Genomic DNA, 20,048 nt, shown 5'->3' with positions numbered 1-20,048 from the left:
GGGCAGCCCCCGGGCGCCGGCCGGTCCCTGTCCCGCTCCCGGCTCGGCCCCTCCGTCCCGCCGCCGTCGCCCCGCTCGCGGCCCGCGGCTCCCCAGCGCCGGCGGCAACCCGACACCGCCGCTCGCTGATTGGGCGGCACCGCCGATCCCGCCCCTCCCGCCGCGACGAATCAGACGCCGGGCTCGGCCCGCCGGGCGCCGAGAGCTGCTGTTGTTTGGCCGGCGGCCGCTGTCAGTCAGGTTGAGGGACGGGCCGCGCGGCCGCTGCGGTCCCGCCCCCTCTCCCTAATTGATATTATCGGAGCGCGGGGCGGGCGGCCGGGCTGCAGTCGGGGCTGGCGGGCGGCCGGCCCGGTGCGGGAGCCGGGCAGCGGCGCGCAGGAGGAGGAGGAGGCGGAGAAGAAGACGAAGACGAAGGAGGAGGAGGAGGAGGAGGAGGAGGAGAAAGGCAGCCGGGAGGGAGGGAGCCAACGCCGAGCCAGAGACAAGCAGAGCAAAATTCTCCACCGTCCTCTAGCACCCACCAAGCGGCGGCAGCGGCAGCGTCTAGAAATATATAGCTAGAAAATATAAAATCACCCCGCTCCTGCACCATGGTTTTCCAAAGTAGGCTCCCTTCTTGGATTATTTTGTGCTCCGTCTGGCTGTTCCGCTTTGCACGCACGGGGGAGGCACAGGCTGCGAAAGAAGGTAAGGTGATGCGGAAAACAAAAGTTTGGGCTTATTTATTGCTTTTTGCACATGAAGTCTCGTGTGGTGGCTTAGCGGAGGACCTGCCTGCCACTGCGAGCTGCTGGCCAGCCCCCCCGCTTCAAAAAAAAAAACAAAAAAAAACACCACAAAAAACCAACAACCTTTTTTTTTAGTTGAGGTGGGAGGGTGGAAAGAGCAAGGCGTTCACTAAGGCGCGGGGGGGGGGACGACACGGATGTTGTGTGAGAGACCGGGACAACTGCCTCTGCTCTCAGGAATGAGGTTTGAGAGGCATTTGCACGTGATGAAAAAGGCATGGGGCTGGGGAGACAGCCCCCGGCCCGGGGATGCGGGCGGGGGTAGTAGCCTCACTCCCCGGTGGCAGCCTTAATCCTCCCGACGAGGTGCGAGGGAGGGCGGGTTACCTCGCTGCTCCCCGGCCGGGGGGCTGCCCTGGGCTGGGGGCCGAGTTTCAGGGCTCGGGACGTTTCGGGGGAGGCACGGAACGGCGCGGGGCTGAGGCTGCGGGGCAGCTCCGCGCCACTGCTTGCCCACCGGGGGCCTGCAGCGCTCCGGCCCCGAGGGGCCGTGCACAGACCGTGGGAAGGAGCATCGGGGTGCAGTTTTGCACCTCCCGGCCGTGTAGGCTGGGTACACGCATGCTGGCATCGTGTCTCTGCAACGTGTGTGCCGTCCCCCGGCATCGCTGGGGAACGGGAGAGGTTTAGGGATGGATGTTTTACACGATCTGCGTATCACAGCGGGGCTTCCCGATTCCCATCAATCCAACACTGGTATCTGTGTAAGGCGAACCCCGGACATTTGTTTCCCCCGCGCACTGAGAGAAAACAGTCAGTTTTCTGTCAGAGACTGATGGAGGTGTATAAAATCAATGCACAAAGTCCATCTGGGAATTTCTTTTCTCACGCTGAGAAAATCCGAAATGATTTAATGGAGCGCCCTGCTCGCGTTTGACAGCCAAAGGCGAAGGTCCGTCTCCATCTTCGGGGAGTGGAGGGTACACACGACAGGGAAGAGGGAGTCAGGGGCTTTTTTGGTGTCTCTGCCTATGTATGCGTTTGGGGGTTTCCCCCCCCTCAGCTGGATACGCCAATATTTTTCATCAAACCGTTGGCATGCAGTACAATACCATTTCGGGCTTCTAACTGGAGCTTAAAAAAAATCCCTCAATTAAAATGTCTTCTGCCCTTAAGAGAAGGCGGCGATGGCGAGGTTAGAGAGGGAAAGAGGAGAGAGAGCTTTTCCTTAGCAGCATTTCGAAAGTTTTTTTTTGGAAGGGCTGTGAAGCCCAGAGACCCCCACACGGGGAGTACGGACGCGTGGTCGTGGGGTGGGCAGGCAGGGGAGAAGGGCCGGGCAGGGGAGGCGGGCAGGGGAGGCGGGCAGGGGAGGCAGGCAGGAAGGGTGCGGGCTGCCTGCCCCGCTCTGCCCTGCAGATTGAGCCGCGACCGGGGCTGCGCCGGGTGCCTCCCGGCGGTAGTCTGCCTCGTGTTTGTGTGTGTAATACGTGTATGGGTGTGTGTGTATATATATGCATCTATACATATAAAGTGTGTGCGTATAGTGGGTATGTATTTGGGGAAATCAACCCAGCCAAAGGAGGGTCAGGAGGGGGCGAGCGGCAGACAGGGGTTGATAGCGGCTACCTGCTGCAAGCGCGGAAAACTCCCGCGGAGGAAAGAGCCGGGGGGCGAAAATAAACCCCAAAAGTAACTTTGCAGCTTCCCCCCCAGGCCCCGGCCTTGCCGAAGGGCTGGTGGCGGCAGCAGCCCCGCGTGGTTTCCCACCGCTCCCCCCTGGGTACGGAAGAGGGACTGGTGGGGTGTGTGGTGTGTGCGGAGGCTGAAAAGTTTCCCGAGTTTCCTTTCCGTAGCTAGATAAAAGCCGCGGTGAGATGCTGGAGAGGAGCGGGGCAGGATCCGCCTGGCTCTCTAAAGCGAGGGGGTGACCGCGTTACCTGCGGAGCCCTCTGCCAGCGCCGCGCCCGGGACTCTCCGGGCGAGCGCAGACGCGGGGGCGCTGCGGGCCGCTCCCCCGGGGGGCAGGTCCCATCCCTCCGCCCCGTGGCTACGAGCCCTCGGGGACCCCTACCGGGGCTGCTGTCCCGGGGCGCTGCCCCTCCAAACTGGCGGCCGGGGCGGGGGGGAATGGGGTGTGGAGGGGGCGACCACAGTACCGGTGCTACGCTGCTGCTCGGCCGCCAAACCCGCTCCCTCAGCGCGGAGGCGCGGCCGTCTGCGCGCAGCCCCGTGGAGCCCCTTCCCCGCCCCCGCGCTTCGCCCGCCGGTTTTACGCCTCCTTTCCCTCTCTTGCCCCGCCGCGCCGCCGAGAGGGGCCCCGAAGCGGCGTCTCCCCATAGCGCGGAGCGCTGCGCCCCCGCGGAGGCTGCCGGCGGGATGCGCCGGGGCACGGCACCGTCCCCTCTCCGTATGGCATCCCAGCGCTGCGCAGCCCGGGCCGGGAGCAGCGCACCAGCCGCCGGCCTGGAAAGCTCTTCCCCAGTAACTTTCGGTGCCACAGGGAAACGGCACGTTTCTTTGCAAGGGGTGTCCGCAGAGCAGGGGCTGATGTTTGTTTGATCGTTTACTGTCTTTTCTTCCTGAGACGAGCCCACCCGTTACTATGTGATGGAGAATTGCTGCCAAATAAAACGTATCATGAATTGCAGCCATGGGACGTTGTGCTGGTGCTGAAAAGGTTAAATTTTTCGTGGTACTTTTTTTTTTTTTTTTTCGCTCTCCAGGACCATTATAAATGTTCTTGTTTCACAAACCACCACATACACCACCTGCTTTTCTATAGAAAGTGTTACAAAGTAAAGCCCCTTGAATCCAAGCGTAATGAAGAAAGCCAGTAATCGTTCTAGAGAGAGACTATCAAACTTCTTTAATGAGTAGTTCCACTTTATTACTGATGTACAGGCCTGGAAGCTACCGTTTTGTGTTCAGATATTACTGTATGAACCTTTAAATAACTTTTTTTAGTCTTCTCATCTTTCTAGTAATTCACTGAAATTTTGTGTTAAAAATCTCCTAGGAGAAAGGGCCGAAGCCAGAATTATAAGTATTTCAAAAGACCCGACAAAAGTTGCTTCAGGTTATAGCCTTAAATCATACATTGAAATATCAGTACTTAAATGCTGTGTGGAAAGTTATAAATAGCTCCATAGCTAAAAATATACTGAATAGGTTTAAATTAGAAATGTTACTTTTCATTTAATCAATTAGAAGTGTGAAGTTAAATGTGCAGCTTTGAAGAAGGAATCTTCAAACTGTACCAAACCAAGGTATATGGCTGAACACTCGACGGTCTGAAAGAAGGTATTTCAGCAACTTTTTTTTTTTTTTTTTTTCACATCCCAAATTAGCATACGTACCATTTGAAAGTCTTAGAGAAACTTACAGTAATATGCTGAGAAGGAAGCTTATAGCTATAATGGAAATATAAGACATATATAGAAATGTATTTTTTGAGGAAAGCACATCAGTAATATAACCTTCAATATGTACTGTAAAATATGTAAGAGTTGGTTTATTAGGCTGTGATTAACCACTTTTGGTGACGGGGTTACATTTAGCTGAAAATAATTGCAGTGCTACTAGAACTGATGCCTTTTTGTATAGAAGCGTCACTGGGGTATAATGACATGAAGATTTTAGTAAGCCATTACCATAAAGTGAATTAGTCTGATTTTGTATATGTAGTATTTTGTGTATGCAAAGTGTGAGGTAATCACAGAGTCTTTTATTTTCTGTATTCCTGGTTGTCATTTGTTTATAGAATTACTGCTTTATCACCTAAGGGACGCATTTTTTTCTTTCAAACTGAAAAAGACTATTGCTTTTGAAGTGCAACTCCCAGTAAGGTATAGACTAGTCCTGTGTAAATTGTTTTGGAAAAGTGTTGAAATGTTGGGGTGTATTTGTTTCTTTTAAGTTCATTGTAATAACCAGCATATGGGAAATGTCCTTCTTATGATAAAGGAGATGAAGGGAATTCGCATCTTAATTACTGATTAGTAACACTTTAGAGCACTAAGAAAAACAATACATTTTGATTTAAGCAATGAAATTGTTAAGATTAATGTCTGTCTCCTCACATGTGTACGGTACATAATTATTTAATCATCTGTTTACAAGTAAATGCAGAAAATTGTGGTTGCAGGTTTTTTTGTAATAATCTGAAGCAAAAAATACTAATTTTTACAAAAAATACATTCTTTTTATAACTTTTTTTTTTATTATTCAGACTTTGGGCTTTGGTTTTTTATTCCCACTTACTATATTTAACAAACAGTGGAAATTCTTCTTTTTTTCCTTTTTAGTAATATTGCTGGACTCTAAAGCACAACAGACAGAGTTGGAATGGATTTCCTCTCCTCCCAATGGGGTAAGTACTCCAGGCAAAAATTAAGTTCCTGAAGATGAGCAGTTATTTTACCAAAGCAATTGAAAGACTTGCTTTAAACTAGCTCCCCCTCATAATTCTCTCAGTAATAGTACCAAGTGTTTACGGCTTTTTCATTTTTAGAATGGAAAGAAGCGTATTTCAGGTTACAGTGTACAAATGTACAAGCTAATTAAAAGGAAGAGTCTCTTTAGAAACTCACGTAAATGTTCTCGGTAGCTTTATGTTTTGTAGCGTAATCCTTTGTGCTGTGCCAGAAAGCTCTGTATATTTATAACACGGTATTTTAAATCACTTTTCCCTTCTTCCTTTAGAAACAGCAGATTTACTTCTGTGTGGAAACTTTCTAAAAATATGTTTTTCATTTTCTGTATAATGGGTGACCATAAATTTGTTTATGATGTTTTCTTTGTAATTGAATAGCACAGATTGAAGTGCTCTAAAATAAAAACATTTATACTGCAGTTGTGTTTGAAATGACACTCCAAACTTGAAACATCCCCAAGTCTCGAGGAGCTTGCTATCTGGAACTAGGCACCAATTATGTGGTTATGGCCACCTCCAGCTTGCTTACAAATTAATCTCGTGGTACTCCATGAAATGTACCATTGTAAAGTACATCATTATAAAAAATGAGAAGTTTAGAAACATCGTTGTTATTGTCTTATTTATTATATACATAAAGTTGAGAAATGCTGCTTTCAGTCTGAATTAAAAGTGGTATAAAACCCCTTCTTCCTCAAGCCTTGAGGAAGAACGTTTTCGGAAAGATATATCGGGTATATCGTCCTACCTTAGCTCAACCCTACCTTAACTCAGTCTGACAAATCATAAATTATATGGGCAGTTCTTACTCACGGAAGCAGTCTTGCTGAATCCACTGCAACTCCTTGCATGAACAAGGTCTTGGGGGATCAGGCCCTTAATCTTCAGCGCATTAAGAAATCTGGAGCCAGAAGAGCGTGAAGTGTGAGTGGGGATATAAAAGTGTAACAAATCCTTTAAATAAGAAGAATGAAAATCTGAAAGTGTCTTTCTTTAAAAGCAAGATCGTAAAATCAATACAAGCATAAACTGGAAACGAATCTAAGGACTTCAGAAAGAATGTAACGCGAGCTCAACGTGTATGATGGCTAATAACCTCGGCATTAGCGTTTCGCACTGATTGAAGCCTTTACCAGAGGTGTTTGAAAGATTAGCTTGGTGGCAATTATATTAGGCTAACCTGTAGATAATGAAAGACATGTCAACACATGTTACAGATGTCAGCATACTGAAAGATGAAAGGAGAGTCAAATTCAACAAATAGTAAAAGGCGACTTTCCAGCGGTAGAAGCCAATTTCAATCAGGAGTTTAAAGTGAATCAAAACTAATGACTGGATTCATATGCACGTGAACATTCAGAAATAGTCGCCTGTGTATTAATGTAAAAGTACCATTTAATTGAAAATAAGTGTTTTTCTAGTTTTAATTACTGAATTTTCTACTATGCGATAAAGACTTTATGGGAATAAACAGAAAATCTTGAGAGAAACCACTGCATCATCACAGTATGGAATCTATCAGCCAGACACTCGTTAAATGCCTCATTCAACTGCAAATGTTACATCTAACAATGATCTCAAACATTGTTAAGATAACTAAGAAGTTAAAATACCATATATTGAAACCAATAGAACAGGACACAATCAAATAGAACTGCATGTATATCACCATATGTTGCAGCAGGACAAAGTTGAATTTTCTTGCGGTAAAAGCTATCACGGAATTGACCGCTTTAAAAAGACTTTAATGAAACGTGTCCTCAGATGGCATAGGTGAAAACATATCCTGAAGTACTGATGTATTTTTTTTTTTTCCCCGCAGAGAAGCAGGTACACCTCCAATGGACCACTTGAAATAATAGCCCGGTGATTACAAAACTGAATCATAAGCCATACTTCCTTTATTTTTTTAAGGGAAATCTTATTCCATGGCTGTGGAAAAATATAGAAAGATAGACTTCAGGGTCTAAAGCTAGGGATAACACCAAGTAGGGCTTCTTATCTGAATTTAGTGTTTTGCATTTTTTTCCTTGACTGTAGCATCAGAATCTCTCTGATTCCAGCTAGCCTCGTGTAGCGGGCTTTTGACTCCAAGAAGGCTCATCTGTGTTGTCTTATGATAAATGGTTTTATTTTGTTAAATTATTTTGTTTGGTTGATTGGTTTGTTTTGCTGTCTGGGGTTTTTTTTTTGGGGGGGAGGGGGGTGGTGTGGTGTGAGGATTTATTTTGATGGAGCAGTCCACATCAAAACCCAAGGAGTCAGATCCTTCTGTGTGGTGCATTGGAGTTACTTTCACTTCAAAGATACCATACATTGTCCATACATTGTCTAACTGGAATATCTCCTTGCAGAATCTGGCTTGGTGTTTTGAGAGAGGGCTGCTTACACAAGATAAAAAATAAAACAAACAAAACCCCCAAACCAACCCAAAACAAACAAACAAACAAAACCAACCCAGCAGTAACTGATGTGAAACAGAGAATATAAAAATCAGTAAAATTTTAAGTTACATGCCTTTTTTATCATCTCTGTGTTTTGGGGTTTTTGGTTGTGTTTTCTTTTCTTTTCTGTCTTTTCCTTTTTTTTTTTTTTTTTGTTTATTCATTTTGTGGGTTTTGGTGTTGGTGGTTTTTTTTTTTTGTTTGTTTGTTTATTCATTTGTTTGTGGGTTTTTTGTTTGTGTTTGTTTTTGTTTGTTTGTGGTTTTTTTTGGTGTTTGTTTTTTTTTTTTTCAATGTGGCAGAGCCAAAAGTCTCAGTTCAGGGTCCCTTTTTTTTCTTTTCCTTTTCTTTTTTTTTTTTGTACTAGTTCTTATAGAAGAAATCTTACTCGTTCAGATCTAATAAATCTATTATGAAAGTAGACTTTCTTCTGTTCTGGGATTAATCCAACTCCATATGCAATCAGTTCAGTTAACTCCATGAGCATTTAATAACATATTTCAATATTTTAATACCATATGCATATATAATACCATACACCCCGTGTCTATATTAACTATAGGTCTTTGAAGTGTGCTTTGATATTTACAACTTCTGTGCATTTCAGCATCTGCAGCCATGATATATTTTGTGGTGATAACTTCCAGCATCAATTCAGCCACATCTGCTTTTTCTTGGAGCAGTAGAACCAACATTAAGATGATCTCATTTGTTGTCAAATAGGCTTGCAAAGGACTGTACACTGCATGGCTCCTAGGCTGGGAAACCAGTGCCTTCCACGCTTGGTTACCGGTGTAAGGAATGTCAGTGGGTGCCTCATCCTGCAGAGGTGCCGAATATGCTAGTCCCGCAAAGCACTTAAGCACATGCTTACCATTAAGCTCATAAGTACTGTCATTGATCTTAAGCATGAGCTTAAGTGCATTATTGACACAGGGCCAGAGGGCCAAGTGCCATACGGGGAAGTCATGGTTGCCTATATCATCAGATGAGGATAGCTCAAAAAAAACACCACTGATTTATTACAGCTGCGGTTTCTGCAGTGAATTAAATGTTACAAGAGATGCAAAAAAAAAAAAAAGGTGAGAGGCAGATATTGTTTTGGTTACACCTGGGCAGATCCGCCTGGTTGGTTTGAGTGGAAGGTTTGCCATTGCCGGAGGCGCAAATTCCCACGCCACCAAAGGCTGTTAAAAGACTACGGGGCTGTCACAGGCTTACCAGTTTGTTACGTAGTTGGTATCCTAAAGAGGTAACAACAACAAAAATCAGGCTTCGAACCAGTGAACTTTCAGTCATGTGGGTTGTTCTTAATTATGTGTGTAATCTCATGGTTCATTTAAACTCCCAACTAAATGAAGTTTGCCCCTTTTAATATGGATGCAGCCACTGAACAAAATGTGACGTGAGAAGCTCCCGCTTACCTTCTCTTGGTTTGTAACTAGAACAGGAGTTGGGCTGAACAAAAAGGGGACAACCAAAATGTTTTCTCGCTTTCAGATTTCTAATTTTGTCTGTTTTCTCTCGCCCTCTCTCTCTCTGTGCCACTTTCATCATATAGGAGTGAAAATCGTTTGACTCATGAGTTTCAGGACCCAGTCCCATACTTTCTGTACAACTGAAAAGTTCCACTGGAAGTGTTATGTACACAAGTTTTATGTACTGTAACATTAGGCAATTTTAGTTTCTAAGACTTCACTGATTTTAGCTTTCTCTGGAAGTGAAACTGCCTCCCTCCTTTTGGTCTTTGCTCACCCAAAACTGTCATGACCTTAATGAAATGTGGGAGAGCCCAGTGTGTAATCAGAACTTGGTACGTTGAACAGCCTTCTCTGTAGCTTCCCCTTTACAATTGTGTCCATGATATGACAATGACTTTTAGAAGTTATTTATTTGTGGGCAAGACATGGAGGGAGGGAGAGCCTGCAGCTGCATTCATAAGTATTTTCTTCATTTGGGTGCTCAAGAGTATTTTAACAATAATCTACTTTTTATGCCGCCATATTGTTAAAAAGGAGGGAGACCTGAGTTGTGTGAAACCTTTTAAAATAAGCAGTAGTTACATCTGGTGCCATACTTGTTTTGTATTACTAACTGTTTGTTATTGTTTTAGTGGGAAGAAATTAGTGGACTGGATGAAAACTACACTCCTATACGAACATACCAGGTATGCCAGGTGATGGAATCAAACCAAAACAACTGGCTTCGGACTAACTGGATTGCAAAAAGCAATGCACAAAGGATTTTTGTAGAACTGAAATTCACTCTGAGGGATTGTAACAGTCTTCCTGGAGTTCTGGGGACTTGTAAAGAAACTTTTAACTTGTATTATTATGAAACAGACTACGACACTGGCAGGAATATCCGAGAAAACCAATATGTAAAAATAGACACTATTGCAGCAGATGAAAGTTTTACCCAGGGTGATCTTGGGGAGAGAAAAATGAAACTTAACACAGAGGTGAGAGAAATTGGACCTTTGTCCAAAAAAGGATTCTATCTTGCGTTTCAGGATGTAGGGGCCTGCATTGCTTTGGTCTCTGTCAAAGTCTACTACAAGAAGTGCTGGTCCATCATTGAGAACTTAGCTATTTTTCCTGACACAGTGACTGGCTCAGAGTTTTCCTCTTTAGTTGAAGTACGAGGAACTTGTGTCAGCAGTGCAGAGGAGGAGGCAGAGAACTCGCCGAAGATGCACTGCAGCGCCGAGGGAGAATGGTTAGTGCCTATTGGAAAATGTATCTGCAAAGCAGGATACCAGCAAAAAGGAGACACCTGTGAACGTAAGTAAACATACAACTTGCTGTAACATTTATATTATAGGTCATGTTCTACTAACTTATTTTTATTTTTTTTTTTTTTTTTGGCAAGAGAAATATGTCATCAGTCTGCTTATAAAGTTTTTGAATCCTCAACCTGTAAGCTTCACACTGGCTAATCCAAAGCAGTCAGCTCTTCTGGATATGGAAATCAACAGTTGCATAGTGCATTTTAAAATTTAAACAAGCAAAATTAAAGTTGTATGAAGTAAAACTATAGATTCAGTATTAGCATTTTAGACCACTTAAGATTATGTTCCTTGTACCTCTTGCTGAACAAGTCATACATATCACAGAATATTGTATTAATAATCTCAGATATGAGTAGTTAAACAACTTGTTCTTTCACATAGTCTGTGATAGAATTATAAGGAAACTAAAACTGAGGAAGAATGAGGTGTGGCTAGTAATGGTAAGAATACACACACAATAAAAACTGGGTTAGAGTTTCATGTCCTAAGTGTGTACAAATTCAGACACAAGAGTATCATTTTAGATCTGTCAAACAGAATGTCAGCTTTCCAGAGTAAAGTATGTTTTCCTTTATACAATATCTTTTTTTTTTTCATAAAACTAAACTCTTGGCTTTATGTGGGATCATAGTGATTAGTTTGAAATACTAGCAAATCAGTGACTACTGAGTCGTATTTTCTAATTCAGACTGATGCAGTTACCCATATTCTTAGAATAATACTTAGCGTGGCTGTCACTGGGGCTACATGCGTAAGACATTTCTGCTTAGTGTGAGAAAGTGTAAGCAAAGACAATGAAATATCCTAAAACCAAAAGAGTAGGCAGTTTGGAGACAGGTATTTTCATGCACACTTAATGCAAAGTCTATCATTTTTATCATAACACAAGGAGTTATATGTCACCACATTTTAATCATAAGATAGGCAGACTTTTGTGGATGAGAAATGTTGTAAGTCAAAAACTGGAAAAAAAAAACAAACAAACCCCACAAATCTATGAAAAGGAGAAACCTACAGAATCTCAAAAACAAAGCTGGCAGCAGTCACTGACTCTGAGATGCCTGTGTGAGGGCTTCAAAATCCCCTACAGAGGATTAGAAGCAGACTGAAAAAAAAAAATATATATATACATAATTACTAATAGTTTGTCCTCAGCAAAAAACATGATTGTGTTCTTGATGAGTTTTTACCAGGAAATTTGGTACTAGGTGAAGTGAGTGGAGTTGATCTGAGGCCTTCGTAGCCTGGCACAAATCTTTCATTGTTCTGTTGGGAAGGGATGAGGGCTTATACACTGCGGAGGGTGATCTCATTAGGAGTAATCATAATGTGAAAAACTGCCCCCACGAAACCATTCAGTAGACTGTATTAAAGCTCTGTTAAAAATATTAAGCCCTGTGTCCCATAGAAGCCTGTTTTGAGGTTTTTGAATTTTTTTCGGAGTGACTGATTTTTTTCCTATTCTTACTTAACTTGCTCTTGATTACAGACCTAGTCATGGTTGATGTAATTAATATACTAATTTTATTTGACTTTCAATAAAGGAAATAAAGTATCTAAAAAAAGGAAAGCAGTGTATGTTGGGAAGTGGGTGGGGGACAGGAGCTGAGTGAGTGAGGAGCAGGGGGTGAATGGAGAAAAAATCAGTGTTTGGTAACTGGAATTCAAGTAACCTGTTTATTAAACAAGCTTCTTAATTTCTAACCGTGCTGATGTTGACAAAAGAATTAAATGATAACTTGCACTTGAGTATAGCAGCATGCTCATTTGCAAGAACACTTCCCATTTTTGGCTCGCTTCCAAAGCAATCGCTAGGAGAATACGCTACTCTGGAAAGAGTCCAGAGGATCATTTATGGTATTTTTCCTCTTTTCTTTCAGTGATCCTGTTAAGAGTTTCAAAACAAATTCTGGCTCCATATTGAGGCAAGTTAATGTATTTGAGAGGGAAAAGGTGGGAAGCAGGCACTCGCCGAATGCGCGTCGTTGGCAGCTCCGAGCCAGAACGGTCTGGGTGACTGTGGCGCACAATAGTAATTGCTGTCTGTGATACTTGTTAGCTGTGTCTGTGCTCGAGGATGTTATTAAGTATGATCAACTATGTAGTGACCGATAATACAGCTGGCACACTGATACCGCGTCTGTTTTTTGTGACAGATATTGAGAGAAACTTATCTGAACATTGACACTAATGCAACTGGCTATCTGTTACTGTCAAGCTGTGTAACAGATCAAGCAGAAACAAGTTGGCGTGTGCTTCCTTAACCCAGAGCTTTTATAGCCCTTTCTGAGGGCTCACTTCTGCAACTACTTTGTACCTGGCATGCTGCGTGACTTCTTTGGGACTACTCGTGGCAGAAAGCATTGTGCTCTGTCAGGATGGGCAGAAGTCTGTGATTCCTCTCTCACACTTGCTATAGCTCAGCTGAATTAGCTTAACACAATAGGAAGGGCTTTTAAAGATACAGAATAATACCTTATCTGACTGCGTTGTAGCAAAGGTAGGAGTAGATGGCCACATTGTAGTTCCAAATAGCTCTTCAGCCTGTAACTCAGTGGGGATTTTCATTTCTGTTACACTGGCTTGATTGGCTGGCTGTGATTGAAGAATCTGTTCCTTTTGCATACAGCTTCTCTCCTGTGTGTGAAATTTATTGAGTTCAGATACTAAAACAATTGAATTTTGATTTATACAGAACTCTGCCAGAAGATTTTTTTTTTTTTTTTTTGTTGCGTGAATATGAGTAACTGGTAATGCTGGGAAGGATAAGGAAGAGAACAATCATGAGCGGTGAAACACATAACCTGGAAAATGAGCTCCCTTGTGTTCCTTCTTCAGTGCTCTCAATCTTTCGAACTGAATTAATCTTTTTTTTTTTTTGGATGTACACTGATTGCTTCTCACTATAGGTGTGCCAAGGTGTCCATGCTACCTCAGTGAACTCTCATGATAACACATGTATGTAAGAGAGCCAAATTCCAGGGAGCTCACAATTGTCATTTAAAGCAAAATCTCAAATTTGGGTGAAACAAGCATGAGAAAACTAGATGAGCCTCTGAACTTTGAATTGCAGATTCTTTTGCTTGTGTACAAGGATGCTATCTCCTTGACCTTACGTCGTCTGCTGTGTGGAAGTTGTACGTTTTAAAGGATTGTCTTGAAAGGTACCTAGCAAAGGTACCAGAAGGTATTTCGAAATATTCAGTTCTTCCAACATCATGTGTTTCATCCATTCTGGCAACAGAAAAACGCAACCACAAAAACCCAATAAGATTCTCACTAACTGTAGTGGACTCCCAGTAGGTCTAACTTAGTTTTTTTCCTCACGGTGGAGTCCAGTCGGTATGTTGTGCATGTATGGACCACACTGCGATCAGTGATTGCTATTTGAAGGAGAAAATAATTCTTTGAGATCTTCTAGTGTAATGTATTTTCCATCTGTTTCATGTTAGTTGGGGGTGGGGTGTGAGATAAATAAATTTATTAGATTGGAGCAGCAGAGTGGTATTTCAGAAGGTAGGAAGCATCTCTTAATATGACTGAACTGAAAAATTACATAGATGATTTGGCACCAAGTCCAAAAATTCAGAATTCTAGGGAAAGCCAAATGGGTGCATTTTACTGTTAAACATTTTATAATACCATATGCATTAACAGTTGTTTTATTGGCCCCAAAATGGGGAGGGGATTATAGCTGTTTGTACATTTTGTCTTAGTGAGGTAAAAAGGGAGATACAGGCTTTTCCTTCCAGACTCTGTCATGTGCTGTACACTGTGCCAGACTGCAAGCTGCATCTGTTCCTTCTTTTTTGCTTCTTGGGACAAACTTTTATCTCTTGACTTTGTGAAATATTACTTGATAACGGGTCCAGAAACTGAATTTGCCTTATGCTTTGCATGTTTGTAGTAAAGTATGTGTGGTTGTGGGTTTTTTGTTAGCTCTGGTTTTGTTTTTTATTATTACTCCACTTAGGAGCTGATGTGCTACAAGTTTACTAGTAGAGGGCAATGGATTAAGGGGAGAATGTAAATAAATTGTCATTAAAAAAACGATACCATGCTTCCTGAAAGTCCAAATTGTGCATATTGTTAATTGGGTGTAGAGTTTAGCTCAGGTAATGTGGCCCAAAAACTGTGGGTGACCAGCAGCTTGAGCGACCTATGTTGATATTCTTGCACTTTCAACTTGAAAATGTTTTGCTTCGTGGAGAAGGGGTAAAATGGTAGAAAACTTTCTCAACAGCATTTATATCATCAAGATTCTAAATGTTTCCGTTTTTGAAGCAGAGTTACCTTTCTTCCGTTTGCCTCCAAAATTACCCTAAGGAAGAGAATGTAATTATTCTCAGCAAATTGAACCAGAGCAGAGAATGGCAGTCTTGCCATTTTCTCTGAAGCCAGTGGAAGTTCCACAGGAGAGTGTCTGCCTCCTTCCGTTTTTACCCCCTAACATATTTAATAATTTTTCTGTCCCTTTTTAAAAAAATGTCTATGTGATCTGATATCAGGTCCCTGGTCCAGCTGCACAGGAACTATTTGATTAAAATGAAAATTGTGTAAGTGTCTTTCCAATAGATCCTAGCAAGGTTCAGAAAAATATACCAGATACCTTTAAGGTAAAAGTAAGACCTTCTGGCTAGATGGTCAAGAATACTGAAGGTGTTTCTACTATGAAATGCAGAGCTGTGATTTCTGTTTCCAGTCCCCTTTGGAGTTTCTAGAAAGTTGAGTGTCTTAGCTTTCTTTCACCCTGGAGTCTTCTGACTGCCCTTCTTGTCAGAGAGATGTGGTAGCAAGATATATTTTCTTGCTATATCTTTCTTTCAGAACAGTCTAGTGTTCATGAAGAACATGATTTTCACAATTTTTTCAGTCTCCCTAAATCATTCTGGTTTCTTTGATCTAGTTTGCTCATATCTTTCACACTTTTGGATGAGTCAACACAGAGAAAAGAAGGGGAGAGGAGCTCTATCTACTGTTAAACACATCCTCTTTGAAGAGTGGCTTCTGAGTTAAATTATACAAAATGACTTGTGATCTCAGTGGTTGGGGGTAGCTATCACCTGAAGAAACTAGTGCCTTCATACTCAGAATCATAGAATGGTTAGAGTTGGAAGGGACCTTAAAGATCATCTAGTTCCAACCCCCCCTGCCATGGGCAGGGATACCTCCCACTAGAGCAGGTTGTTCTTGTACTTCATAACCTTTGTTCCAGGTCTCCTCTGGGTTGCCTTCTGGCCTTAAGATACAATCATTTTTTTGTAGTTTTCCTTTGCCTGAAGCGTCTGAATTAGTTTGATTAGTATGATTACAGGCCATCATAGTTTTGGTGATACAGCAGCCTCTCTCAAGTGTGACCCAAAGACATGTAAGGTGATGTTAAGTTGAAGTGATCAAGAACCACATAGTAGAAACAGTCAAAAACGGCTAGTTCTTACCCATAATGCCATTGGAGTGATCCCTAACATGAATTAACTGCAGAACTACTGACTGATTTAGTTTCCAACGGATTAGTTTGTTTTCTCCAGAAGAGCTGTCAGGAGTGAAATAGCACATGCAGGTGGGAAATCAGGAGCCCAGATCTTAGAATGGAAATTGCTGGATAAAGTAGCTGAATATAGAGCTCTTTTCCTTCTCCAACCTCTCTTCTTTCCCCTGCACTGTTTCTCTTCCCAGATTTGGTTGTCTCCAGGAATTAATGATATTTTTCCATTTTGCTAGAGTTTTGCTGAAGACCAATTTTTTTAAACCAAATTCACTGTACTTTTTTTTTTCTTCTTTTTGGGTCTGATTCATTGCCATGCACAGATTTTGAAAACAAACCAAAACCAGTAATGACATCTAACAGAATCTTGGTAATTTCTCCTTTAGTTACAGAGGAAGCATTAAAGGTGTCTTTTTACGGATCTGGGATGCCACTGCTGAATTAGCTATGGTTGCTCAACAGCTGGGCTGTTAACTCCTTAGCCATAAAGTCTGTCTTCTGTTTGTTCTAAATGAAGCTTTAGTTGGTATTTAGAAATAGAATCTCATGGTGTCAAGTCTGTTGCCCAAAACCATACATCTTGCTTCTGAAACAAAGTTTTCTGCCCAGAAGTCTTTTGTGGAAGGTGCAATACACATGTAATAATTTTGTTGTAATTTTCTAGGTATGAAAGATTTTTATACACAAAAAACCAACTGGCTTGCTTGGAAATTCTGTTTTTTGGTTGGATCTTTTTGGTGTTTGTTTTTTTTGTGTGTGTGTTTTTTGGTTTTTGGTTTTTTTTTGTGCACGTGTCCAGGTTTTCTGTTAACCTCTGAGAATTAAGCCACTAAAAATAGCTTTAAATACTTTTTCATTTCTGAGTACAAATGAGAGAAGTGACACACATAATCCTTGTTAGGGGAATCTCAAGTGTACGTGCATTCCATTAAATATGACTGTTAGCTTTTTAAGAACAAAGCAAAGCCAGAAAAGATCAACCCCAAAATCCAACCAGAAAACAAGGCTCCAGGAACCAAAAAAAGAACAGTATGTTACAGAGAAACTGAAAGCAGAGATAATTTAATGGAAGAACTGATCACTGAAAAGAGAAACATGTAAATAATTGTTTAACTAATCTACTTTATGTATCTGTAAGACATCTGTTATGTGGATGGTGAAATGCTGTTCAAAGTTGTTCAAACAAACTTTACAGTTCAAAGTAGAAATTGTTCTCTGAAAACAAAAAGCCTTAAGCAAAGGAGTGGAGGTTCTTATTCAAGAAGTAGGAAGAACATACAGAGAGATCCATGTTTGGTACTGAAGTTGAACGAAAATAAAAATTATGTGAACAAAATGTTTGCTCAACTAGATTAGCTTTTAACATTTGCTGCATCCCAAACTTCCTGTGTTATCATGAAAATATTTGCCCTTTCTCCTCCCAATGGTTCATATACATTAAGCACTATTAGATCTTTAAGAACGTCTGTTTTCACTTGGGAAACTTTTGGGTTTTCAGTTAGTATCATGCTTATTATCACTTGAACTACAGTATAAAAATTAATTGTTCCTACTTGACTTCTCAGCATTAAATCTTGGTGTTTTCCCTGTACTGTACAAGCTCTGTCTGCAATACTAATTTAGTTATTAAAAACAGTAAGCTGTACACTTAAGCTAAGCTAAGTTACAAGTATCATTCAGAGTAGCAAAGGCAACCAAGTATAAAACTTGTGTGAGAGAAGAATTGGGCTCAATTATTATGCTCCTAGATTCCTGATTCTGTCAATGCATGTACCTGTCTAGCTTTATTTAGCTGGGTGGCCCCGCTGCCTATCCTAAGGAGGATAAAGTTGCTCACATCTGTAAGAAACATTAGGGGTTTTTACCCAAGGTAAATTGATACTTTTTAACTTCTTAATTTTTATGGTTTGGATTAGTTACATGTGAGTCTTGGCAAGACATGACTCTCCTGCAATAATAATATCAAGCTTTTTTCTAATAAAAGTCTAATTAACTGTAATTATTAGTATTTTCTGACACTTCATATACCTCAAATGTGTGTGATTGATGGATAAAAAGGAAGTACATGATTAAGAAATATTATTACTGTTATTATTTTGCAATGTATTTAATATACATAAATGCAAAGATTATTTCTTGCTGTAACTGTGAAGTAAGTTAAGGGTTCAATTGTGAGAAGCTGGTGCAAGTCTGGAGCCCTGGCTTGCTATTTGGCTACTGTTGTTTTTTTTTTTTTCCATTTTGAACAAAAAAGTTTCTGATAGTATGTATTACCATAAATAAACATGCTGTAGAAAGTGTAAAAATGGGGCTCCTACTTTTCAGTAATCAAGTTATAACTATTTTAAGGAAGTAATGCCTAACACAGAAAACTGTCTGTAGGGCTGCAGGCTGAGGCATCATCCCTAGGACTTAATGGCAAGAATTTTGTTAACTCAGTGAGAGCAACATCATGTGTTAATATTTTCCTATTGAGGAAAGTGCTAAAGTTTTAAGTAACTGTTGGCATATACATAAACCTAAAACTTTTACGTTGATGAAACATATTTAAATGCATGTTTGATTAGATGTGTTTTTCTGAATTGTAGGTATTGTGCTGGTATAACCGTGTGCAGAAAAGCGTTGTAAACGAACTCAAAAATTCCACTGATGGTACATGAGATGTGTAATCTCTAGCATAATTAGTGGCTATAACTTGTTATTATTCTTTCCTTGCATTTAGTGAATGTGAAATATCACCCAGCCTAGATGACTGGTGTTCATTTTTCCAGTAGGTTGAACACAGTGGATTGAATCAGGGTGGCCCTTGAAAGTGATACTTGGAGATCTTCTTGCAGGTGACTGATATGATGGCCTCATGTGGCCATACGCAAGTGACATGCTGTACATTCCCTTCACCTTACTGGATATGTCCTCATGGTGTGACTAAATTGCAAGTGTCCCCTGATACTTGATCAACCGTATTTTTCTCAAATGATCACGTATATGCTTTTGTTCCAGTCATAGGACATAGTGTTCCTGTGCATGTTTCTCTATAGAAGTCTTACCCCTTCTGTAGGAGAGAGACAGGATGTCAGAGTTCTCCATCCACTTCTGATGGACTGTCAAGGAAAAAGTTGTCTAGAGCTTAGATTAATGACCTGTTCCACTCCACCTGAAAAGTTAGCACTGCCTGTGGCCTCCAATCCCTCAGTTTCTCAGCTTGCTAGCTAGTCTTCATTTATGAGTAGTAAACATAGTATCTAAAACATCAGAACTTCCTGAATGTACCATCTTTTTTTTACACTAAACTATTGTATGGGTAGATTTTGAGAACAAATGATACATTTCATGAATGTCTTTGTGGTATCTAGTTGAATAAATCCTTTTGTGTCTACAGAAGGATGTAATTGGTGTTGCGTCTCATTAAATCTCTAATTTAAAATCTTGGACCCCTTGCTTAGCTACCATGAAGGTGCTTGAAGAATGTTGGCAATTAAGATTCTATAAGTAAGGTTTATTTTATTCTTAAAAGTTTGGCAGTTTGTGTGCCAAACAGCTCAGCTCTGTTGATGCTGGAACAATTTACATGTTCAAAAACTTGTCTGAGGAACATGGTCTGAGTGGGCAACATGTGGCTGTGATCACGGATCATATCTACATGATCTCATTCAAGTCAAATTTTCCAGACTTAGGTCAATTATTTTTCTTCCTGAGGAGAATTTGAACTCAGATCTCTTGCTTCAAATAGGGCATGCCTATTAACCAACATTCGGTCACTGTTAGAAGATTTTATTAGCCCCTGCTGAAACTTGCTCTTCCCATAGTTTAGCAGTTAGAACTATTCATATGGAGTGATGGGTTCCATTTTTTTACGTTCTGAGCTGTCTTTTATATATATGTATATATATACACATATATATATAAAAATACGTTAAAGACACATGCATGTTAAAAATATAGAACATTTAAACTTGGAAGTTTGAGCCCTCATGTTTCAAAATGTTAGCATATTTTTGTCTTGATAGATTTATTTGCACAATATATATGTATGTATATATTCCTGAAGTGAATGATCGAACTGGAGAAAACGTTCTACTGATTTTTCATTTGTTTATAAGGGTGATTTGTTTGTATGTCAAAGCAAATGGAGATGTATTGATCTTTTTTTCTTGTTTCTGTT

At 41.3% G+C, this 20,048-nt stretch overlaps 1 protein-coding gene across 6 annotated transcripts in view; it reads left to right on the top strand.

The window, feature by feature from the left end:
- The first annotated feature begins 472 nt into the window (after positions 1-472).
- Positions 473-20,048, top strand: part of EPHA7 (EPH receptor A7) — a 164,122-nt gene continuing 144,546 nt past the window's right edge. For 5 of the 6 annotated variants that reach the window (XM_074150118.1, XM_074150113.1, XM_074150117.1 and 2 more), the window contains exons 1-3: positions 594-690; positions 5,039-5,103; positions 9,724-10,393. In XM_074150118.1, coding sequence (XP_074006219.1) covers positions 594-690; positions 5,039-5,103; positions 9,724-10,393 — 832 coding nt within the window. Of the gene's footprint in view, positions 691-5,038; positions 5,104-9,723; positions 10,394-20,048 lie in introns of all 6 variants that reach the window. The other variant, XM_074150116.1, reaches the window with a different exon arrangement.

The sequence above is a fragment of the Numenius arquata genome, chromosome 7, assembly GCF_964106895.1.
Source record: "Numenius arquata chromosome 7, bNumArq3.hap1.1, whole genome shotgun sequence".
Classification (NCBI taxonomy): Eukaryota; Metazoa; Chordata; class Aves; order Charadriiformes; family Scolopacidae; genus Numenius; species Numenius arquata.
This window is presented reverse-complemented; position numbering and strand designations above follow the sequence as displayed.